This window comes from Ostrinia furnacalis, unplaced genomic scaffold, assembly GCF_004193835.3.
Source record: "Ostrinia furnacalis isolate ACB-3 unplaced genomic scaffold, ASM419383v2 OfSCF0416, whole genome shotgun sequence".
In the NCBI taxonomy this organism is placed as follows: Eukaryota; Metazoa; Arthropoda; class Insecta; order Lepidoptera; family Crambidae; genus Ostrinia; species Ostrinia furnacalis.
This window is the reverse complement of record NW_021130655.1, coordinates 143911-169909: the sequence shown is the minus strand read 5'-3', so window position 1 is coordinate 169909 and position 25999 is coordinate 143911. Positions and strand designations below refer to the sequence as shown.

The 25999-nt window shown below is 35.0% G+C and overlaps 2 protein-coding genes across 4 annotated transcripts in view; both read right to left on the bottom strand.

The window, feature by feature from the left end:
- Positions 1 to 34: 34 nt before the first annotated feature.
- Positions 35 to 2520, bottom strand: Drep1 (DNA fragmentation factor-related protein 1). Of its 2 annotated transcripts, XM_028320414.1 has the most exons (3): positions 2420 to 2520; positions 1656 to 2165; positions 1299 to 1473 (listed from the first exon to the last, which is right to left on the bottom strand). In XM_028320414.1, the coding sequence occupies exons 2-3, from the start codon at positions 2132 to 2134 to the stop codon at positions 1359 to 1361; spliced, it is 594 nt and encodes a 197-aa protein (XP_028176215.1). In that variant the 5' UTR covers positions 2135 to 2165; positions 2420 to 2520; the 3' UTR covers positions 1299 to 1358. The 2 variants fall into 2 exon arrangements, with proteins under 2 accessions (XP_028176208.1, XP_028176215.1); XM_028320407.1 differs by lacking the exon at positions 2420 to 2520 and having other exon boundaries at positions 35 to 1473; positions 1656 to 2285.
- Positions 2521 to 12371: 9851 nt separating this feature from the next.
- The window catches only part of LOC114364319 (D-beta-hydroxybutyrate dehydrogenase, mitochondrial), a 28671-nt gene continuing 15043 nt past the window's right edge, over positions 12372 to 25999 (bottom strand). For both annotated transcript variants that reach the window (XM_028320444.1, XM_028320437.1), the window contains exons 4-8: positions 22382 to 22585; positions 20542 to 20695; positions 18051 to 18238; positions 16263 to 16436; positions 12372 to 14280 (exon numbers count right to left, since the gene is read on the bottom strand). In XM_028320444.1, the coding sequence (XP_028176245.1) occupies positions 14122 to 14280; positions 16263 to 16436; positions 18051 to 18238; positions 20542 to 20695; positions 22382 to 22585 (879 nt within the window). In that variant the 3' untranslated portion in view covers positions 12372 to 14121. The remainder of the gene's footprint in view (positions 14281 to 16262; positions 16437 to 18050; positions 18239 to 20541; positions 20696 to 22381; positions 22586 to 25999) is intronic.

Sequence of the window (25999 nt, the reverse complement as noted above, 5' to 3'; positions counted from 1 at the left end):
TTCACAACTTTGCTGAAGTTTTTGTGGCTTTCTTAACAGCAGTCTATGACGTATAAGTATTTAACTACATATCATAAATACTTGAGGAGAACACAGTATAGACATGATAATAAAACTTAATAAATACATTTTAGTTGTGAACTTAAATAATTTAAACCAAATGAGGAAAAAATATTTTTGGCATCATACAATTATTTCCAACATTATACCCCAACATTGTTAAAGGTTTACTATATGCAATGATTTCCATCCTGATTTTCAAGCTATGGCAGTAGAATCAAACAGATGAAATTATTTCATATCTTTTTGTAAATTGTTTGAGCAAACTTGGAATCAAAATAACAAATCTTATTCTAGGGGTAAAACTATATAAAAAAAAATTACCACTATCAGTCTTTTGAATTGATGTTGTTTACCAACCTTGCGGCAAATTTTTCCTCAAAAGTTTACAAAAAGCTCAAAATTAAATCCACAATAAATCAAATCCTAATTTATTAATAAATGCTTAATTTCTAGCATATCTATTGTCGTATTGTTATAAGTATACTAAAGATAATACTTATACTACCATACCTGATGTTCTAAATATGAAAACAAATGATTAAACACAGCATTTTGTATACAAAATAGGTACCAATTTAGTTTACATTAACACATAATTTAATTTAATTACCATGAAACTACTGAATTACTAGAATTTTGCTGGGAATGTATTATGAAATACTCAATGATAAATGCCCACAACACTATAATTACATAAATTCTTAAAATGACAGTATGTATATGATTACCTTTCGATTTTAGCTCATATTCATAAGATTAGCGTCTTATAATAACTAACTCCCACAATTGCATCACATTACTTACCTTTTTATACCTAACCCCCTCCTAGCCCTAACTAAAATATGAAATAATTTTTATTTTAGATGATTTAGGTTGACTGTTATTTACTTAATTTCTTATAGCAGTAAATTTAGCTAAAAGCTTGAATGAATTAAAGTCTAATCACTCAGGATCAGGGATTTCTAAATTTCAATACAAAGCAAATCTACCCTTGTATAATATTCATATAAAAGCTTCAAATACTTATTATAAACTAGAAAAAAAGGCCTCATTCTCTTGGTGTATCAAATAATTCAATAACAGTAAATACTATTTAATTAGATTAACATGTTTAAATTGAACCTTTTTTTAAATAAAACTTTCTGGTTAAGAAAGAAATAATATTTTGCAAATAAATGCGGTCAGACAAATTACTGGAAAGTAAGTAAGTCTTTGTAAACTTTTGAGATGTACCATCCCCTAAAAATAAATCGAGGGTTAATTTAGTGGGTTACCATTGTTATTCTGATGACATTCTACACTCTCTCTTGTTTTGGTGGAGACACATCTTCTGTCCCATTAGCAACACTTTGATGATATAGCTTTAGCAGTTCCATTGCATCTTGAGCTTGACGTTTTTCTAATAAAATTCTGTAACAAAATTAAAAATCAATACTTACTTTAGACTAAAAACATTTTGCCTAATAGTTTGTGAAAAATATCAATTTAATGTTACATTTATTACAAACAAATTAAAATTATTTAGCTTCAATTTTTATTTTATTTAAGTCATACGAGATACAAATAGATTTAATATGCATGTAAAAACATACCTTCCAGATGCCTCCTTGATATGTTCCAAGATTATTCTGTTGTCCCTGTCAGTAACAATATCAGCGAGACTATCAGGGTCCATGTCCGACAGTAGTTCAAGATCTTGGCCACCTAGTAATGAAATATGACAAAGATTGTGTTGTAGGCGGCCTACAAGATTGGCCACTTGACTTTTGTCTCCTAGAGTGACTTCATCTGTTTGATCTAGAGACACTTGGCATTTTGGCATGTTAGGAGCCCATTTTTCATTACCATGCAAAATCATAAGAGAAGTATCAGGGTCGAGAGTGGAAAAATAATCTTCGTCATCTACTTCTGTTCCATCGGACTCTAATACAACTGTGAGGTGTTCTGAAGGTAGACCTAATTTTTCCGGCACTTTTGCAAGTAAATCTTCCAGCGATGAAGCTACAATTCCTTTCTTTTTGTCTCGGTTTACATCGCATATCTTGTAAGGCTTATTACTGTCGTTTTCCATAGTTCAACGTTTGTTTGAAAACTATTCCACCCTTAAAAATAAAAGTAATTAATAAATAATTGATTACTTTGTTCACTTTCAAAGAAATTAGTAAAAATCTCTTGATTTGGCCAAAGTCAAACTTGGAATTTTTTCGTCAATTTAGAGCGATTTTGACATTTTCGCATTTATGTATTGCCATCATAAAAAATGTTAGGTTACTGAACACTAAAAAAAAATAATTAACAAAATTATATGCAAAGAGAAATTAATCAAACATTATAAGAATGAGAAACATGAAACTACCGGTAGATTGAAGTGAATGTTTATGCTCAGCAGTGTCGTGATAGTGACACGCGCTAAACGTTACGCAGCGCAGACAACCGCTCTTTACGAGCTTCTGAATAAGACTCCCGTGCCGCCCGGCGTGAAAACTAAACTGAAGCTGAACTGCTCGCTCGCTCAAAGGCGGGCGGCGCGGCGCGTGTGTTTTGGGCGGCGCGACGGCTATAAAAAATAAGCAAAAGTTTTTTGGAATTATTACTTTTATTCGTTTTCTGTGAAATGAGCGTTACTTTTGCAATAAAAATAAGTAAATGTCTGCCACATATTTAGGTAGATATACAATTTAAATTTTGTTTATTTATTTAATGAATTATAAAACTTAAAATACATTCTGAAAAGTTTTCTTGTTCCATCTATACTAGAAGCTGAAGAGTTTTTGTTTGATTGAACGCGCTAATCACAGGAACTAAGTCCTACTGGTCCGATTTGAAAAAAAATTTTGAGGAAGGCTATAAAACATCACCTACAGCCAACAAGGGCGGAGCAGTATAGAAAAATGTTGCATTAACGGGAAATATTATACAAAGTTGCGGACTTTATTGAGAAAGTTAAAATAATTAAACGTGTTATAAATCAAATAAGTACCTATAACGACGAGAAGTTGAGTAGGTACCTAGAGATAGAACAGTGTGTAATCTTACAGTAAATACTAATAGCTGGAAAGCGCTAACGCGGAATAAATAAGGCGGGAAATTGCAATTACGGTAGATGTTTGTTGAAGTAGGCATTTATTATCGTTGCAGTATTTTCAAAAAATTGATTAGGTGCTCGATACAGCGATTAATATTTCAAAATTCACTTTAAAGAGATAACAATTTAAGATAGTTAGCTAAGCTAGGCGGTAATAGCAGATTAATAAGAAGAGATGTAGACGTTGAACCTTCATTACCTACCTATGCGAGGTTACGGGAACCTACAACAAAATGATGATAGTATAAAAATTATGGTTTGGTATTTTTGATTTACGAGTAAGTTACCCAGGTATAAGGTGCGTAATAAATACTCAAACGTTCATATAAAGTGCAGATGAGGGTGATGTTTCAGGCAGACAAGGGCGGTCGTAGGGTCATGTTCGGTCACAGCGCGGCGCGACGGGCGGGGATCAATAGAGCCTCCCTGCCCCCACAATATCACCTAGGTATACCTCACCGAGAATGCAATTTGCAACTTACGGCTCACCTGCTCTATTACTTACCCCTGACCATTATTTACCCGTATATCGAGATTGCACTTAGTGGTATCTAGGGAAAACTTGGAGATAAATAGGTAGAATTTACGGCCTAAATTATGAATAATAATCGTATACTTAGCTTTTTACCTAGCTGGTCCCCCAGCCCAGCCTCTAAATACCTAAGTTTGTAGAGCTAATACACATGCAGATAAAGTGATTGAGACTAGGATTTGTAAATAGATATATGTAATAGGTAACTGGTTGGTGCGTCAATCACTTGTACGGTTATTATAATCAAGACTTGATTAAATTACTTAGGACAGAGGACTTTTTTTCGGCAGTCTCTGACCGAACTTTTTACAAATTCATGAAAAATTGAAAACTCAATTCGAGTTCATGATAAGAACATGGTGAGACAACAGAATAGAGTTATTATTTCGATTGGTATCTCAGCGTAATGATAGGTCTGTCGGACAGACCACCCGATGATACCTTTATAAGTTTAAATAGCAAGAAATATAAGTATGTAAAATATATTAAATACCTACTTAGACACATAGAAAAATAACTTGCCCATGTTTGAAGTGATAATCTTTGATGTTTAAGGTCTGCTACTGAACTACGAATAGAAGCGAATATTATGACAAGTAGGTAGGTATATAGCATGAACTTAGGATATTATGTGCAACAAGTTGGGCTATGTTCTATATTATTAAAGTCTGGGTCGCTCTCTGGGACTAAACAAACGACGCATCTGCAATACATTCTGAAATAAACATTGCTCTAGGGACCGCAGTGGTACACTAGATGTCACTTTAACTTGCCACTTTATTGTGCTTTACTGTTGACTCTGCATAACTTTGCCGCATACTTTGTGCCGTAGTTCGGCTTAACCTTCGAGAATCTTTGCAAGAGAGTTTAAATTCACAGTTTTCGAATTCCTTCAGCGTTTCCATTTACAAATGGATGGATCGGTTGATAATTTATGTAAAGACCTCGTTCGTTCAGGATTTCCCGCATTTATTTACCAAGTCACTAAACGCCAAATACCTAAGTATCCACCAACTTTACAACTTTGTAAGTAATAAAACGTTTTACCTAAACATTTTATTAAAATCGAAAGTTAAAACTTTATTTTTCTTGCTTGCGAGTAATTATAGGACTAAATCTAAGTTTATTTTCACTTGTTCGTTGAAAGCGTAGTTGAGACCATAACATAATAATTTTGTGTATTAATAATAGTCCTATGGTAAGTAGTACTGTAAATACCTCTAGGTGGTAAGTTATGCCTGCGTTATCCGCCAAGATATCTATCAGCACGGTATGTGGGCACGGGCAGTATTGTTATTGGTAGGTACTAAATAATGTTCTAAGTTATGTGCTTCCAATGCATGCGTATCTAATGATGACATTCTAGTTAATGTAACGACTACCTAGTTATATCTAAGTATGTGTATTTAGAATTTGAGTTTATGAGGGCCGTATCATATCGTAGACTCCGTTATACCTTATAATATCATCAGTTCTTTCAGAAAATATTGAAATTATTATACCTACTTAAAGATACTTTTGAAGTCAGACTGTAGGTACAGGTACGGTAACGAGTTAACTACATATTTATGTTGAACATTTAGCGTAGACTGGGTGAGAGGCTGGAGAAAAGTTGCGTGCCTGCTGATCCTTAAACTTCATAACACCAAGATATCATCACCTTAGGACTAAACCGAAATGCGATGTACCTAATTCAACCTATGTGCGTGCACACTTGAATTATTACCTACTACGAACTCTAATTATTTGCTCGTACTAAGTAATGCAATGACAATCGTTTAAAGGTAAACGCGTCCTAAGTGCGTCAAAGTTTGCGTCATTCCACGTTATGAATGAACACGTTTCCTCCTAGACGCTAAATTTGTGAAGGATCGATAAAAGAAGTTCCTCGAATCAGCCTCACTTAAAACGAATGACAAATAAAATTATGTTAGCCCTTACAAACCATTATTTAGCCAGGTGTCTGTCAATAATGGTGACTGACTACTTTACGCTTAACACCAGAGTAATATGATCTTACCTATAAAATTTTAAGTTTATTATTTTTTTAGCGAAAGCGGCGAATCTTGTGAATTTGTGAGGATGACTTTTTGTTTCCTTAGGATTATCATCGTTCTTTCTGTTAAGGTTCTTGGCCCGCTTTTATAATTTATGTTATCTACTAACAAATTCTTGGAAAATCCATCCTTTCTTAAGAGGCCTAAAGAAATTCCGCTACGTCGAGAGATTTTCCAGTTTTCTCTCGATTCCTATAAAGTTATCAATATATCTTCGCCTTATCTTCATCTTAAGTCTCAAATAATCGTTAAAGAGTTTTAAGTAACCAAAAAAAATGGATAGAGATAAGCACCTAATGTTTTGTAAGCTGGTATTAAGTTATTTCGTTACCGTAAAACGAGTTTAATTAGTGTGTTAAGTAACGTAAATAAATTAACTATTAGGTTGTTGAAATGTTTTTATACCTACTTTTAATAAAACAATACGGAACATTATATGTTCCGTATTGTTTATTTTGAAATTGTTTATCTTTGGTAAAGGAAAATTCTTGCTATTCGTGGACAGTCACGGACTGCCTACAAAGTATTTGTAATTTTTTTGCCTTCTCCTAAGATAAGAAAAATAAGTTAATTGTCGGGAAGCAACGTCATTTATCTAAATTTTATAATAATATGGAGCTTGCCTTACCTCGCTGCATCCCACATGACCTTTGTCTGCGAAATTCAGGTCGAGGTCACGCCTGACCTCTGAAATGTTACCAGGTATATTACCCAAATGCTGGATATTATTCGGAGAATATAATATTTTTGTTTATAATGAAAGTGCTGTGAGTCAATACCTCGTTAAAAATCTAATATTGTTGCCGTAATTAACCGTAGTGCAGAGGGTCTATTTTTTATCAACATTTTATAAATGAATGTGCCGCTTAACTCGTGATCTAAATACTTTATATTAGTCTTTATTAAAAAAATATGAGGAAAAGTTTATTTAGATGTTGCATTATTTATGATAAAGACGCTTCTAAAAGCAGTTAGATATGATAAATCTTGAAAATATTGTTAAAATATAAGAAAATGTTGATGGGTTGGAACTAATGCAGGCTGATATACCTGTCAGGAAAATAGCGTGGGAGCTGTGCTGAAAGGGTTTAAGGACAGCTCCCTTGTGAACTTCAACCCACAAAGTTCTTTGGTGGAAATATCAGCGGGAAAAGTCATTTCAATCGAGTGTATATTGAAAGCAGGAAAAAAGCTTTTAGTTTATATTAAACGTGTGTCACTCTTCTTTATTAACTAATCAATATAAAGTTAATGCTAATTACCTAAGTGCGTTGGTAATAGTATGTCAGGAAATGAATCGCAACATTATGTTATTTGTGACTTTAATTTTAGTTATTGTTAATTTTAATTTTTAAACATATTTTATTCATATTTTTCCAATAACAATGTTCTTTCACAAAGAGGGAAACCTGTTCTTGTCTATATACAGGGTGGAAACGATAAGTGATCTCACTCGATTATTTCTAAACTATACAAGATATCCAAAAACTGGTTACTGATCCTGAAAGTGCTTTACAAGCTCTATCCAACGGTACCAATAATAGGTTACCAAATAAACGGCATCTATCCGAAAATTCAATGTTTCCGGCTTCCATACATTTAGTAAAACCAAATAATATTAAAAACTATACAAGATATCCAAAAACTGGTTACTGATCTTGAAAGTGCTCCACGAGCTCTATCCAATGGTACCAATAATAGGTTACAAAATAAACTGGATCTATCCGAAAATTCAATGTTTCCAGCTTCCATACATTTAGTACTGCCACAGTCATGGCACTCATGTCTTGATAATATTATAGCAAGTAAAAGCCTAAAACCAATGTTTTTCATGAATAATTTTAAATAATAATGCAATTTAGAGTTCAATTTAAGTGTTTATTATTGAATAAAAAAAAAATAACACTTCTAATATTGTGTGGCTGGCATACATTTAGTATGGAGCCTGAAAACATTGAATTTTCGGATAGATCCAGTTAATTCTGTTACCTATTACTGATACCGTTTGAAAGAGCTCGTGAAGCACTCAGGATCAATAACCAGTTTTTCGATATCTTGTATAGTTAAGAAATAATCGAGTGAGATCACTTATCGTTTCCACCCTGTATACTATCAGTCTAAACGTCGGCCGNGTTTCCACCCTGTATACTATCAGTCTAAACGTCGGCCGTTTGGTGTAGTGGTTCGAAACGGACTACTATTCCGGAGGTAGCGGGTTCGATTCCCGCACAGTACAAACATTTGTGTGCATGAACATATTTGTTTGTATTGGACTGGGTGTTTTCTATGTATAATAAGTATGTATTTACAAAAAAAAAAAAAAAAGTATTTATGTATGTTTATATCCGTTGTCTAGTACCCATAGTACAAGCTTTGCTTAGTTTGGGACTAGAAGCGCAGTGTAAATGTCCAAGGATATTTTTTTTTTATTTTTTTAAATCATTTATCTAATATTTTCAATGTACCTATCGCTGTTGGTTTCTAGAAATAAATAAATAAACATTCCAGCACAGCCGCAGTGTTTCTAGGACTTTATTAAACTGAAAACATCCGCTCAATAAAAAAAAACGATCTAAAGGACACGATTTAAAAGAGCGACAAATCAATTTCCTGAAAAATTATTACTTGGCAGACTGGAGCGAGATTTCCATCGTTCCTCGGAATGTTGGACACACTAAAGCCACAGGTTCCACTGCGCTGCTGGCGGACATTAGCGAGAAAGTTGTAGGTAGTATATCCACTATTTGCGCAATCCGCAGGCTAATCAGTCAAGCCATGAAGCGAGAGACCACTTCAATTAGCAAAGCAATATAAACCCGCCACTTTGCTACAAGCTATTTTAGTTTGCAAAGTTCTATCTTTCAACTGTGTTGTTTGAGATAGAGTATTGAAGTCTATATGTCATTTGCCACGTTTAGGTAGGTAGCATTTACTTAACAGGCCTAATAACAACATGGGTGGTCACACGCTGATACTAAAAGTCAAAGAAACCTACAAGGACGTTTAATGTCTCACGTTGCGAAGCGATCACCAAATTAAAGTCACAAATGTCTCGAGGCTTTAGTATGTAGATCGATGAAGGTAAATAACTAAACTTACTGTCAAATGCTATCGAGCCGATGGCGGCTGACTACACCTAAATATCAAATGAAACTTGGAGCAACTTTTACTGCGGACAGAAATTTATAAAGGTCGGTACTCTACGTGCTGCTTTAAGATGCTGCATTACAAAGTCTTAAATTCTGAATACTGAAAGGTAATGTTAGTAGGTACATTACCTTACTACTTGTAGAAGTAAGTAGTACTTAGTAGTTGTGCTTACTTGCTTACTGTCTCGTGGATCGCGCCGACGTCCTTCAGCTATTCGAGCGGCTCTTTCAGTGACTATTATTTTTAATGTAAAATAATAAAAACCATTTTAAAGGTAAACAAAAGGATGTACTTAAGAGCGTTTACGCCGTTTGGCGCAAAAACAGTACTTTTTCAACCTGTTACAATCATTATCCAGTTACATTACAAATATGTTATAGGCATAAATAATTAGGCAATTTCGTCGTCTAAATAGTTAGTTGAGAAAATATTTCGATTAGTATAGTATTTAAGAATTCTATCAAAATAAGTCCACACAGGTTTTCAAATTTCCACTTTAGCGTCAGTTTACAAGCTGAAATTTTTATAAAAATACTGTGAAAACGATATAACAAACATTTATATCCTATAGCATAGGTCCTTAGGCAAATAGTTAGTTGAGAAAATTCTTAGATTTAAGCATTTTACAATAAGAAATCACAAATTTAAAGAACGTGAAATACCCAAAAATCAAAGTAATTTTTACACCATTATTCTTCTTTAATTCATCATAAAAATAGCTTAATATAATAAAATAACATCTTCTTTAAAATATTTACTTTGAAACGATATATAATTCATTGTTATTGTTATGCTATAAACATTTGAAAACTATTAAAAAACACCGCGCGCGAATCATTTCCAATGATGCCCCTTGAAACGCCGCGCTTCGCTTAAACGCTCTTAAGTAGAACATTTTCTAAAAACTTAAGCAGTTAGCGGCAATAGGTGGCCCTCGCGCAAGTACTAGCAGTGGGCGCTAAGCCGAAGGGAGGGTGGTCTTTGTGAGGCGGCTGGGGATACAAAGATGTTTCAGTAATATACATTAACTTATTCAGATACTCCGACTGAGTGTTTTCATGCTTTTTCACTCCTCATTTTAATATTTTACAAGTTCACTATTTTTTAAAATGTTTTAAAGAATACTTTAGCGTCAGTTTATTTATAGTAGGTACTTAATCGGCACATAAGTATAATTTATGGCTGCGTCTGATATTAAGTAGTATTATTGTTCTTGACAACTAACACCCGTATTCACAAACGATGCTTGCTTAAGTGAATCAGAAAATCGTACGCACAGCGTTGAATAGAGCTCTGTGATTGGTTGGTGTGTCACCCAGTGCGTCCACGCGCACTGTGAGACCTCATAGTAATGTTTGTGAATATGGGCGTAAGTTAATTTACACTAATCTCGTTCTACAAAATATCGGGGTACTACTTACATTGAAAATAATTTTCGCATTAAAGAAACGCTTTTCCCACGGAAAGATCCAATATTCTTTTGTGAATATTTAATAAAGTATCCACTGTGCCAACAATAGAAAGATAACGAGCTAACAAAAACCGACAAGACATGAATTCTTGGGTGACCATAACATTTTCGTGATGGCATTGTTAGTCGCTAACTGAAGATTAATGTATGTCAATGTAAACGCACGATTAACGCTTAGTAAGTAAATGGAAAGCTAATGACTCGTAGCAGTCATTGTAGTTGTGTAAGGTAGGCAGCACACGAATATACAGTGTGTCCGGGCATGTAGTGATCAAACTTTAAAGGCGTAATCTATGAACAATTTTATCGATGAAAATATTTCAAATTTGGGGCTTGACCCATTTCTCGAAAAATTACATCGATTTAAGTTTTTAATTTTTAGTTTACACCTCTTCTTTAAAAAAACAAGTGAAAGCGTGGGTAGCTTAACATTAATAGGCAAATGTTTAGTGGAGCGATTACAGAAAATAATGGCCTGTTAAGTACATGTTTTTTTGTGTTATTATGAAAGTTCAGAAAACTGCGCAGTTTTTAAAATTATTTTGGACCTATGGAATTTCTTCTTTTTTTTCAACTTTTAAGTTGAAAATTTTAGAATGTTCCGCTAATAGCATATTTTTTATGTTTCTAGCAAAAATTTTGTATCTTGCATCAAAGATAGGAAGTTGATTATTTTTTTCAAAAATCTGCAATTAATAGGGAATCTGTCAAAAAAAAGAAATCTGAGAAAAGTCGACCCAAAAAAAAGATAAAAAAATTTAAAGCCTACTGGGTCATACAATTTGAAAAAATCACAAAATTGACGATAACTTCTAAACTATGAAAAATCGTAAAACATACATGGGGGTGAAATCGATAGGTCTAGTCCTCACCTATCACCTGCCTTCGGCTTGACACCTTACAAGAAACATCCTGTATATTTATCGTATTTATTATGTACCTACACCACATATACTTATAAGCAAGGCAAGTATACTTCTCATTACATATTTGGTAAGATTTTTTGTAAAATGACATCTCATTTCCTTTCGTGCTCAAAAAATATTTAGTACAGTTTCCCTACTTATTGCCTAATATGTATATACATAGCTTGAGATTAGAAGTTTCTTTCGTTTTATTCGGATCTGGGTAAGTAGCAAGTACTCTGGCAGGACAGAGCAACACGGTTTTAATATTTAAACCGAAGATTACGAATCATATTACTTTTAGTAGTTAATTTTGCAGTGAAATTGATTCCGCAAATATTCTGTACAATTTCTACAAATTAAAAAATTGCATAGGTATTACACAAAACATATCAGATTTAGATTTCAGATAGTATTTACTAGAAACCTATATTCTGTTTTTTCTTGTACCATGGAAATGTAGAGTTAGTATGGTACAGAGGACCAGTAACAAAGATTTTTTGGGAAGGGTCTATAGACTTTATCTATCTTAGTTATGATGGAGAGCAAACCCAAAGTCAAGGGGCAAAGGTTTGACTGGGTTTGAGATCAATGCCACCCTTTGCGGCTATCGCTCTGAATTAGTCAATTCAATTTGTGACCTTGTAGGCCCTCAGTCAGTGATTCACTTCATAATTAAATTGAGGATTTGGGCATGTTTGACTAAATTGCTTTAGACATTACTACAACTTCATTCCAAGGAAAGCTAAGTTCTGTGTCGAATTTCGCTGAAAATTTCCATCGGTTTTATTTCCCTAGACAGGCGAATGTAGATATATTCAACATATTTTTAAGTACTTTGAGGTTGAACCAAATTGGGTCAGGTGGTACCGGTAGGCAGCAAAACGCGATTAGTCGGCCGATACCGCGGGCGACTTCCAAGACGTTCGCTGCGGCTTTGCCCAAACTACTGCCATGTTATGATTGTATTATGAGAATCCAATTTCTGAAAGTTTACAAAACACATCGTGTTTCCTTAGTAAACTAAGTACCCACTTTATGTTAGTTTCAGATCAAATCAGATGAGGATTGGAGGTAGTAAACAAAAGGCATACAAGAGCAACACTCATTTTTGTGTATAGTATTTTATTACGAGAAGTATTCCAAAGTCATGACACACATAAAAAGTAATAACAGATAAAATGTTTTTAAACTGCACTGAAATGCACTTAAAACTATTAAGTGTGTTGTTCAGACTAGAATTACTTGATGCATTTTTAACGCTAACACCTGCTGCTGCAATATCTTAAAACGACTTCATAACAAAAATTGTAAGTTAGAAACCACCTTATATTTAGGTACATAAAATTAGAAAACGTAATGGATATCTTAAAGAACAAAATGTAATTTATGATGAATAATACTTATTGCTAACAATATCAACTACGGCTAGGTACCTAGATACATGCACACCAATAACGTCGTCATTTTACAAACTAAGTATATAGTCATGAACAAAACAACAAATGGACGATCTAATAAAGCATAGACACGGTCAGCTTTGCATACGATAGCAACTTTTAACGCGCTGCTAGCACGACGAGAATAACTCATAAAAATCATTAAATGCGAAAATGGATCAGAGGCGTGTGCGAATGACGGTTTTGATCGAGTGCCAATAATGAGGACGGACCTATACCTACGTGCACATCACTGCCTATATTTAGGGGCCCGGAAAATAACATCAATCTTGTGTAAACAAATTAACTTTTGGGAGAATATCTACTTACATCTGATATTTGAGTGCATAATGGTATGAAAACTTAACAAATAATATAAACGAAGAGAACTTTGAGCATATGTTATAAGATGTAAAAAACACTCACAAACTCTTTGGAAAATAATTATGCAGAGATAATAACCTATTCATTTTAATAATTATAAGCCGCCACCGCCACAGCGAATTCTCTTGGTAGATAATGTTCCATCATGATAATGTATTTGACAACGGTCAGCTTTGTTAAGTAAAGGGGGATAAAAGAGAAGGAGGGTATTTTCAGGGGGTTTTTAAACAGTATCAGTCCATCAGTATCAGCGGAAGTTTTCTGCTAACGAATCTCCGCGAACGTGTTCGAGTGGGTAGGCGGCTAAATGATCAGCAAACTTGCACCAACTAAAGAGCTTACGTAACTCATGTGGCTCCGTCGGCCTCATTTGCCGAACGGGTATCCCGTCCAACATTGATTATTAAAGTTAGGCTCTTTGAATATAGCAATACCAACGTGGGCAACATTCATTTTCAAAACTACGAACAACAAAACTATGAACAATTTGAATCATCATTGATCAGAACGGTTCAAACTCTCATTTTTTCAGATTGGAGTTTATTTTAGAATTCTAAGCCCTTACAATCGCACGTTCCATACAGCTTTGGTGTTCTTTGAATAATTTCCATCATCTGTCAAACATCGACGGTATTTCAAGAATTGGGTCGGTGTGATATTTCCCCGTGACAACTGCGCGCAGAATGGCAAGCTCGATTTCAATTAAGCCCGTATTGTTTTTCTCATAGCTTTTGGCATACATAATTTAAATTAACATACAATGAAGCTTCCTAATTAGATAACAATTGTTGAAATAAGCGAATAAGAAACGCAAAAATGAGCTTGGATATACGTAACAAAATAAACCGAAACATGGTCACAAAATGGTTTTAAATCATTCCTGTAATAAATCAATCATTAAGAATCTCGGACTACATCATGGAACATAAACGCAAGTTTCTAACGGAACAGCATCTAGTTAGTGCTCAAATCTATTAAGCTTGCCACTCTGTGCCGAATCCTGTTCAAACATTGGCCTTGTGTGTGCAGGTCGGTTTAATCGGAGTAGAGTCCTTCGTACAAAGAGCGGGGCAGGTGCTCGGCGAGGATGGACTTCAGCTTCTCACGAGGGGACACCGGGGTGTAGCGCGCCAAGGGGAAGGTGCGGGTCACGCCGTCGCTCAGGGCCCTCGTCACAGCCGTCAGGTCAGCGTCCTGGATGAAATTACCAGTTAAAAATACCGTAATCTGGTACGGAAATTAACGTTCGTGACAGATTTCATTTCGAGATTTCTTCACCAAGCAATAGTTACGAACTGAAAGACGTAGCGAAGCGATTTCGGAAGTAAATGCTGTGACGAATGTCACTTTGTCTAGGGTGATAGGCATAACGAGTCGACAGCACCTCAGATTACACATTACACTGGTAAATAGCATCTATCACGATCGCATATAAACATGCCAAAGTGTTTAGTTTGATGTGCTGTCGTTTACAGACGACAATTAATACAATAGAAGCTTAGTAGAATAGTACCCGTACCGGCTGAAACTAAAGACTTTTCAGTTGTAGCTACACACTCTTCAGTGAAGAGGTATCGATTCTGTAAGTACCTATCAGTTTTTCAGTAAGGTAAAGTCCCAACGTGCCCCAATGATTTGACGATCAAACAATCGTAAATTGAGAGAAAAAAGTTACCTTATTACAGGTAAGTACAACCTAGTTAATGATTGTGTGAACAGAAAATGAATATTTTATGACTAAGTTATTTATTAACTCCTGAAAGAAAGGTCGTTTTGTAAAAGTTTCAAGTAATTTAATATTATTATTACGAACTACTACAATAATAAGAGTAGGTATAAAATGCATATTAGGATTTCTTTTATGTATGGAATTCGAAGTGAATGATGATTTAAATAACAAATGTCCTGGAAGCTGAAAAAATATCAATCCAGAATCCAGTTCTTAATAAATTGACTCAAATGTAAAGGCAAATATTTATACGCAAAAGTTTACAACGTGAACGTTGAACTTGACTTGTTTGCCAGACTTGTTTATCTTTTGTAGCACTACGTTTTTATTTTACGTATTCTAGACATTTCGTATACTTACGTCACCGCCTAGTTAATGTGTTGAAAATAATTTCTACGAAACCTAGAACTTAGTTCGGAATATATAAGCAGCGGCGATGTCGCAAAGTGAATTTAAAACCGTTTTATTACAAAGGGCTCGGTGCTGATTACATTAACGTAACACGATAAAATACCCAATTTAGGGATGGGAGATTCGAAAGAAATTAGAAACATATTTTCATAAACTAAAGCCTTGCTTGGAAGAGTCTTTTCAGTCTTGTCCTTACAACATAAAAAGGTAAATTATGCTTAAAGCCTAGGTACTCAGGTAAAGTATGTAAATATCAGAGAGTGAATGTAATATGTTCAAAAGGCTGTCCATATACGATGCTTAAGTTATTATTCAGGAAATTCCTTTTTACGTTTGACCCTTTGAGTACGCATACGTATCATAACTTCGCTTTTGATAGGCAGCTAATACGTTCAAAGTTAATAAAAGCGGAATAAAAATTGGATCGGAGTGCTCGGAGAGTTCCTTTCACGTTTTCTAAAATGATACCATACAAGTAATTAACATGTTAATTGGTAAAGTAGAAGTAGGTACGTACCTATGAATGATTTTATGTTGATTGAGTTAGGATGTAAAGGTAAAAATGCTGTATTGGTTGATATTGCAATTTGACTGTTGCAACACAAAAGTTCATCGTCATTCCTACATTTCAGCCGGAATGAAACTGTAAAAGATTCAGCGAGCAGTAACGTGTTCGTCATAAAATATGATGACATGGATGTGTGGCAACGAATTCATTGTAAATGCAAGTGAAATTTGCAGAGCTAGTATTTTCGTGCAGTTTTAAAATAATTTTAGAACAGCCCTTTATTCAGTTTTATCAACGAGTCTTCGCCAGACTCTAGATAAAATACAGAATAAAGGCATGAGAAATGGGGTTGAGGAATGGTTTTGCAATATAATGAGTACCTAGATAATTTGTTTGTTAAACGAATTGAAATGTTTGTGTTTGTATCCATTTATAACTGCCTTTTCCCTAATTAAGAGTTAAATAAAGAAGCATTTCATAGTAGCCCTATAGAAGATAAGCCCACACTAAATTAGGTGTGACACTTACAGCGCTTTTGGTGTATTTCTCGAGGCTCCGAAGTGCCTGCTCGAAGTAATCCTCGCCATATGCGCCCTTCTGCTCGTCACTGAGCCGCTTCCACATGTCCCTAGCTTGTTCCAGAAGTTTCTCCTCGTTGAGCCAAGCGCTCCCTGTTGTGTACTCGCCAGCCGCTACCACCACCTGGTCAGGAGGACTTGAATTAATAAAGTCGTAACACGGTAAATATAAAGCTAAAAGTACTTTTAAACCCACTTTCTGACAATAGCAGCTCAATCAAACCAAATGTGTAGGATTTTACTAATTAACTAATATAGTTAGCGAATGCGAAGTCTTCAATCTATCGATAAATGCTACTACTCTCTACCTATGATCAACAAATCTCTTTGTGAGCATCATCGTAATTTTCTGGCTGAAATAACAAGTGAAATGCCATATCTCGTTGACATTTCAAGTTTTTGCTGAAATATCATCATGTGTTACCTATAAAAACTACAGTTACCTGCGAGATTGTACGCCGAACACAAAATTACTTTTGAATTCAATTTCGAAAGTTTGGAGTTAAGTGAATTGGGTGGCTTTGAATAATACAAGCTAGGCAGTTGCTGAATAGTCAGTACAATAACGTGGGATATTTTATTTAGAAAATTTAAGTGCCATAAGCCTAACATTTACTAACACAGTGGTTTCGGGTGAAAAATCTGACGTCATGCATGGAAATAATGTTATTAGATGAGCTCACGTAGTTAATGTTACCTTGATGAGCTTATTATTTATGCAAAAGTCGTGCCCGCAGACTACGTATAGTTCATTATACAGCCATCCGCCATGTGGCCTCAAAGTTTCAGCATACTTATGTATTATGAAAATGTAGAAGGTGCCTATCGCCGGCTTAACTTTTGGGAATCTTAAATATAATATTATCATCTCCTGTCTGACTTATTAATGTTACATTGAAATATGTATATTTGTGTAGTAAATTATGAATTATATCTATTGTGTCGAATTTCGTATACAGTCAGCATTTCGACATTCTTCAATAAATGTTGCACAAATGTAGAGTATAAGGCTTTTCAGTCATCGGTTTATTCCATGAATTTTTCAAGTGATGTGATAGCTGGCCCCACCGCACTTTGCATCAACATTTACCTACGTCCCTTGGGAGCAGGGTTCCCGTCGCAGGAACCTTCATGCACGTCACTGAATTGATATGAGACACGACACGACGCAGTGCACTCAAACCCCTAAGCCCCGGCTCTCACGGCGCTTGAATGAGCATGACGTACAGAATCTCCACTTAGCATAATGCAACTTTCGCTGACTAGTTTTTTAGGTATTCTGGTGTCAGGCTTCATTATGTTAATGATATGATAACGATGAATGTATGTATTTACAAAACATTTGTGAGACGCGATAAAGCATGCATGCTTATAATATCGGTATTCTTAGTATTTCTAAATCTCTTCATGTTTTGTGTTGTGTATAATATGCATTATGTAACAGGCATTCGCATTTTGTTGTCCTTCAATTTTAATTATGCATTATATGTATTAGTGAAGGTTTATAATCAAGAGGGGCATTCTGTCAATGAGTTTCTAAAAAATATTACATACGAGTATGCATACTAAATACCAAAGTTATAGAGATTTTCTTCTCTTATTGTTTGTAGGAAATGCACACAATATTAAATAAAATATTGGTATCATTGTCAGTATAAAGACGGGATATCAAAAGGTCAGATTCATTACTTCTTTACGACACTGCAATGAGAGACACAAGTTTAATAAAGGCTCTTACCACATCTACGCCTCTAGGCTTCAGTTCCCTGCGCAGACAGGCGGCCATGGCGTCGAGAGCGGCGAGCGAGGCTGCGTGCACGCCGCGTACGGGAGCGGCCACGTGCGTCAGGATCGAGGAAGCCAGCACCACGCGACCGCGAGCACGACGCACCAGCGGAAGCATGACTTGCACCAGGCGGGAAGGACCTGTGTGAAGAATATAAGATTTTAAACTTTCGCGTTCCATATCAACTAAAATAGAAAGACACGGGTCTTAACGCGACGTTTATTAATGAGTTACATTATGTATGTGTGAAGGAAGAAGTTAATCTATAAATGTATACCGCTCACTGATTAATCAAGAAATCTCAGCAACAGTAGTAGACATCAGCTAAGAACGGCTTTTACGAAACTCCGACCCTGAGGGAGTAAAACGCGGCCCACGCGTACGAAGTCACGAGCGGTCGCTAGTCTGCTTAATAAAGTTTCCCGTGGATGTAGTAAGTGATGAATAAGGGAGAATTAATATGTGAACATTAGACATATTCTACACGATAAGCCCATTTATATTTGTCGTCTAAAAGAATCGATAAGATTGTATAATGGCCCGCTTTCTATCATATCATGTTACCTGGGAGTTAATATAACGTGTAGGTACTGTATGTAGGTATCAATTTCTGAAAATATTCCGCTTAAAGAACTAATTAACAATTCGATTAAGCTACGTAGAATCAACAAATACTTATATGCTGATCAATTTATTAGTTCTACCATTTGCCACTGATACTTGTGTAGATATTGACATCACAGGCCACAGCACATCTAGGTAATAAAAATCTAAACTCTATACTAAGATCTAGGTATTTATCTTTAACTACTGGTCCTGGAAAAGTACTGATTTCTATGAAGTACCTACTTACGTACCTAACTTTGAACAGACTTTCTTAGATATAATTAACCAGAAAGTCTGCAAAGTTTGATCGAAGTTAACTCGGATGGAATCTTTTTCGTGAGCTGTTTACTTATTGAGTGAGTAAAGTTCTTGATCATTTATGGATATTATAATTTGTATTTCTCGCGTAATTTAACTTAACAACAGCAATTTGTACTACTTATTAAGTATAAGTGGCATCTAAATTATTCCGAGTATTTCTCTTAAACATGAAGTAAGTAATTAAGTTGAAATGGTTCCGGAAATTATACAGACACTGCACATTCGTAACGACCATAAGTAGAAGTTATGGTACATATTTCAGAATACAGGGATTGTTGAACATTTTGAGCTAAATAAATCAATAAAAATACAGTCGAAAGATACTTTCATCAACATATTATATTGTAATCACTGGGTTGTTGTTGTGAATGAATTTGTATTATTATTTAGTAGTATGAATAGAAAACCTATTGGCAATGGTCTTTTGTATTAACTTATTTACCTGTCATTGTTTTAAATTATTACGTGTTAATCTGTAAAATCTGTGTCTGTAAAATGTTATTCTTCATATCATAAGTAAGGTAAACATTTAATCGAATTAGTTGTTAGGCTTCCCAAGAATTATTCAGAAAGTTTTAATTTGATTTCACCAGCACAAAAGCTGTTTTTCAAGAGCTTCAAGGGTCCTCTTTGTAATGTACGACGAATACCAGAAATCAGGCTTATATTAATTAGATTGAAAATTCAGCTACACACTGGGCCATAATAAGAAGTAATTTTACAAAGACTATTAAAATGTTGCAAAGTAAGAATTACCATCAGTTTTAATAAACTGCTAAGACTATTAATTAGCGGCGTCCTTATACAATGTTATTATGAACGAAGTAAACTATGATCTATAAAACTTAATAAAATGTATGCTCGATTTGCAAAATAATATTGATTTTTATAAGAACTGTAGCTAAAACTCTGATGTCTGACTTTGTTAGCCGCCAAAGCCATCAGGCGCAAACTTAGTTAATGTGAAATTCTGTAAAGGAACGACATTACTACGAACCATTCTTAGAATAGTAACAAATATACGAGTGAATTACTATTTAGGTATATGATTTTGTGTATCAGTGTCGTAGCGACACGATATGAGGTTAATCAGTTACTACGATATATTGGCTGACATCTGGTTAGTAAATCTGGCATGACAAAAGTTATAATAACAATGGAATGTAATTGAATTTTCTTTTTGTAATGTCGTCAATTATTACGGGATACAAGAGGTGTTGTAACCCGTAGCGCCATCTACGACGATTCGTAGACTATTACCGGCGTCGTAGTCAATTGTTGGCTCTTTACATTTATTGTTAGGTACCTATACTACCTATCTATAAACTTAATTTAATTTTTCTAATAATTACAACTATAATAAGCAATACATTAAGAAAAGCTTCACTAATCATTTAAAATTTTCCTGAAAATTTCGTAGTCCGTAGCGCCATCTACGACACGCGCAAGTACTACGGTTGGAAAGCGTGTCGTAGCGCCGCATATCGTAATTTCGTAGCACTGTGTGTTTACTCACCCAACAAGTTAACGTCCATTGCTCGCTTGATAACGGAGAAAGGCACCCATTCTAGTTCGCCGAGTGCACACCAGGATTCGCAGTTTACGATGGCCCAGAGACCCTGCGCGCCCTCTGGTAGGTGGTCCACGATGTATAAGCTTGCCGACAGAATCTACAGAAGAAGGTTCGTGTAAGTTCAACATGCTGGAAATTGAATCTCTGTAACTGAGCGTCATGGAGTTTGTTGAGAGTTAAACAGAGGGCGCAAGTAGTTATTTTGTAACTCCAAATCAACATAATTAGCATGTAACTATTTTGGAAAACAAAAGGAATCTATATTCAAAAGAGAGCTTCAAGTTACAATAAATATACTGAAATATTAATTTTATTTTTTATTTTCAAACAGATTTTGAAAAAGAAATTCAATTGACCAATGTGGCTTACTTACAATGTCATTTAAACCTAATAGATTTGAAGGGATGAATATAATAGACTGATAATACGAGTAATTAATACTCGACGGGACAATATATTCTTGATTAAGGATTACTGCTTTTAAAGGCTAATCAAGTACCAAAGTGTATATGTTGGCTCAATTCGTTTATTTTCCCCGATGACGCTTTCCGGCGTTGATCAATCAGCCGGCCGCTTCGGAGGCGTCCCACCGGGATAATTATTTACGCGGTGTATTATTACGAGCGAACAAATGTAATTAAAGTTTTTGTTCACGACATTTTCCCAATAAAGTGTTCGAGTGTGGTAAACATTGCGAGTATCTTTGTAATTTATAACAATGATGTTTAAGTAGCAACATCAAATACGCGAGTCGTTATCAAACATATTCTACGATAGGAGTACTGTAGCGCGAGTTCAAATATTGGATATTAGAGATGTGTAGGCGGCAGGGTGAGGTTCGTGATTTTAATATTTTCTTTTTTCGTTGTTGGCCTGAATTAATTTAGCGTCATGTACACCCTCAAGGTGATGTTTGCTGGGAGCGGTACATGTACGAAATTAATCTACAAAGGATAGACACTCTACAAGCCTTAATTAGAGACGCGGCGAGCAGTGAGGTAAAAGCGGGGTTATTAATTTACTGCGATCACACTTCGATACTTTTGAATTAATTTTATTGCATTGCAGAGAAATGGAAGACACAATTTAATAGTACCTATTGACTTTTCATTTTACATAAGGACGGCAAGAGTTTTACTAATTCCGATTTTCCTAAACACTCTAAACTCAATTCAGACTGAAAAGTAGTTTCAACGCTGTGATTGGTCTTATTTCAGAATTCATCCAATCACGGTCCTCAAATTAGGTTTAAAAGTTCGAATCGAGTTTTGAGTGTCATTTTAGAATACCAACCTTGATTTCGCTAAGAAGTAGCCTACTTACTTAACAGTTTTCTTTTATTTTCTTTCGAATATAATATTGGGAGTTTAAATAGTTTGGTCCTCAGCTTTTTTAAGGTTTGTTCAGTTTCAGTAATGCCTTTCATTTTATTCGGCATTTTAGAGATAAATTTAAAAAATGTTTATACACGATTATTACAATTATCTAATAGGACAACCAAGACATACACTGAAACCATCTTTACAATTTTTTTTACTAAATCTAAGTGCTGCCTTATAGGTTGCCACGGCATGCCGCTTAAAGAATCTTACCATGTCTAAGGCTGAGTTGCACCACCTAACTTTGACGTTTGTCAATATTAAAGTAAGATGGTGCAACCCAGTCTTAGTCAGAGCATTGGTCCAACAAGAAAAAAGTCGAGTATAGGTAAAGTTAAGGGAAATAAAACTTGAAAATATCAAAATTGTGAAAGCGAATGCAAGCAATTTTAGCACATCCTCACCTGAGTTTCCGACGTGATGTCTAACTGGAGCGTGTGCAATCTCCCAGAGCAGTCTTCTTTGAGCATGTCCGCGTCAATGTTGCCCGCCTTGCTCTGGAAGCCGGCGAACACATGGTAGCCCATGTCGTCGAGCCGCCGGGCCAGCGCGTTCCCGAGCACGTTGTCACACCCTGTCACCAGCACTGCCTTCCCCGCCGCCGTGACCTGTCCAACGCATCATTTTAATCGTGCGTCCGCAAAATACTCGTATGAACAATGAAATGAATTGTGACTAAGTGTACGGCACTTCTTCTCAGATGTTTATCTTGAAGCGCTCTGTATAAAAGAGTCATGAAACATGTAAAGGCTCCTAAGAGCAAAATTTGACGATTTGTAAGTGCTTATTCATTTAATACGCAATACACACAAAGCATATTGAAAGCGTACAAAGAAAATTTCTACTTGTGCTCTCATTTAGGCAGGGACTCCATCGCAAACTGAGCTCATACCAGGTCAGATTAGATTATTTCAATATGACTTCACTCGAGGGGAGACGTAAATGTAGTGAACTAATCTTTCTGCATAAGATTGTTAACTCGCTCATCGACTCCCCTCCTATACTATCATCCCTCAATTTCAATACCGTATACAGATCTCGAAGGTATCATCACCCTAAGCTTTTTTCTCTTCATGTTTTCCGTAACAATACATCATTCTACAACCCAGTCGTCAGAATGTGCCGCCTTTACAATGACACCGTACTGGCCCAACCGGACATCGACATTTTTACGTCTAGTCCAAATGCCTTTCGAAGGAGTATCGCTACCATTTTTAATTAACAATCTTATCTTATTTTCCTCTTTCACTATTCTCACTCTCACACACATAATATTATATTAATTAACATCTTAATTTTCTGTAAAACGTAAAATGTAAACTGAGTTTTTGAAGTTTTGATGTATCATTCATTATTAACCTATACTTTATAGGATGCATGTTGTTAGGTTACAATTTAGTCTATAAGCTTACGTGCTATATAATTTGTGAAACCTTAATTGTAATCTGTTTTGCGTCTTTAATAAAAAAATAAATAAATAAATAAATCCGTATGAATAAAGAGATTGTTGATATCAAAACAATGTTTGAGTCCAGCAATTACTCTTGTCTCAAAATATTTTGTATGCCTATACGATTGTTCAACTCCTTGCACCAATGATTGATTTTTTTTTTACATTCAGTGTTACTCTATGTCGTACTCGTCAAGTCTTATGATCAACTCAATGTAGGAATTTCGAGTAGGTATCTTTCCAATGGTGACAAAATTATTTGCATTCCCATTCCTTTGTAAAATTATAACAAAAGTCAAATTGTATGGTTGTCCCATTGGGTGGTATAATAAAATTATTTAAAACCAACTCTACCTAACAGCATTCAAAGGAACATGTTTATATACATATATCTTCCTAATATTAGAATGTAATTTATTTGTATTACAGGTAATTCGCTCGAAGCTCGTAAATAAACAATTATTCTCGACTCGTGTTTAATTTTTAAGAGGTGATCTCGTGGAACGTATTGCAAGCTTCCTGTCTCTCCCAAGCCCGACGTAGGAGTACATGAGACGTTTCGTTTGTTTTCAAAGTACCAGATTAAATATTTCTCATCTGTGAATGAACGTTCCGCTATATTACCGTGTAAATGTGCGGCGATGAAATTAAGTTTTCGTCGAAAATAGACGGCGACAGGTTGATTGATGTCCGTTATAATAACTGCTGAGTGAATATTTTATCCAGGCGTTTGTTGGTTACCTACCTATGCGTGACGTAATCACGCTCGAGGTTAACTATTTCAGGGTTGCCTAGGGTTTCTGATTTCTCGACTTATTTTTTTTCTCGAGTTTCGGGAATTCTCGAGGCCAAAGTCTCGAGTTTTCTCGGGTCTCGAGTCTTTAAATTAAAACTGTTGAAATCGGTTGAAATTTAATAAAAACACGGGTTTTTATTAATGTTATAATGTGTCTGGGTTATAATCAATAATACTGTAAAGTTTCAACAAAATCCGTTCAGTAGTTTTTGCGTGAAACAGTAACAAACATCCAGACATCCAAACTTTCGCATTTATAATATTAGTAGGATAATTATAACTTAATAATTAACTAAAGGAACAAAAGTCATAAAGTCGCGTGTACCTACTTTAAGGAATAACCATTTATATTAATAACCATAAATATCTGGAGCTCCAATTGAATCACTTGTTTTCCAAAGAACACAAGTCCAAATTAATTGTTAAATTACGATAATAAACCTACATTTACAAACAAAAAAAAAACTTTTAAATAAATTTTTAAACTTAAAGATAACGACTTGTATAAACGTATTTACGAGTACCTACCTAAACTAACAGTTAACAAAAAATTTTCAGTCTTTAAATCAGTCAGTTATACAAACATAATAAAATATAGCATACTCGTAGGCGAACATTATTGGTTTCGGTTAAGATCATTACTTGCAAATCAAATTAGTTGAAAAAAGGAAAGACTAGGCTAGTCTAAACGCAACGTTAACCTATTAAATAATTAAAAACTTATTTTTGTCTAAGAAAATAGGCTTTCAAAAAAATTTAAGCTTCAAAATCGAAACTCGAGAATTCTCGAGCTCCGGTATTTTTTTTCTCGTCTCGAATGAAGCCAAATTTCTCGAGTTTTCTCGAGTTCGAGAAAGCTCGAGCAGAAACCCTAGGGTTGCCTGATCGTTAATTCTTAATCTTCCAGTCCTCTCACTGTTCAAAGTCACGCACCAATCACAACCCGTGTTTGCATACTTGGTGATCGTAGGTTTTATGACTATTGCGACTCGTTCTGTACCTCTAGTAGGAAAAACTTTCGAGTTCGTTTCGTTGCGTATTCAAAGTGTCATCGAAAAATTTTGTATGAAAAATTAAACAGCGCCCCCTATATTATAGCCGCCCTAGGGGGCGCTGTTTAATTTTTCATACAAAATTTTTCTATTTGAATACGCAACGAAACGAACTCGAAAGTTTTTCCTACTAGAAGTACTGTAGATATAATCGCATCGACCCTTCGACCCCAGCGACCGCGCCGATGCATTTCAAAACAGGAATAGAAATAACTTCGCAATATTTCCATAGACTTCTTAACGTAACTGAGTAAAACTAGTAAACAAGTTTTTTTAGGAGGGCAAAGCTTCTATTATTTTTCTCGTTATTAAAGGAACTGAAGCACTAGAAATGAAACTCGAACGGCATTTAACGGTGGCTGTGATTTTAACCCGATAGAACTCGCGTGTAGATTTTATTGTTAGGAACGATATAAATTGTTATTATTTTGTCTTGATCTGAAGAAATAGGATGTTTTATTATTTTGGCACTTAGCTAATAAATATTATTTAAAGTGAACGCATGCACAAACTTGGATTTCCATGTTTTGTTGAAGTGAACACTGTTGATCCTGCATACTAAGTAGTTGCTGAATTTGTTTATTTATTTATTTATTTAAACTTTAATGCCAAAATAAATTTGTACATAAGGCGAACTTAATGCACTAAAGCATTCTCGACCAGTTTACCTTTGTTTACCGTTTATCGAAAGTACATGATGTAAGGATTCATTTTGAAAGTGAAA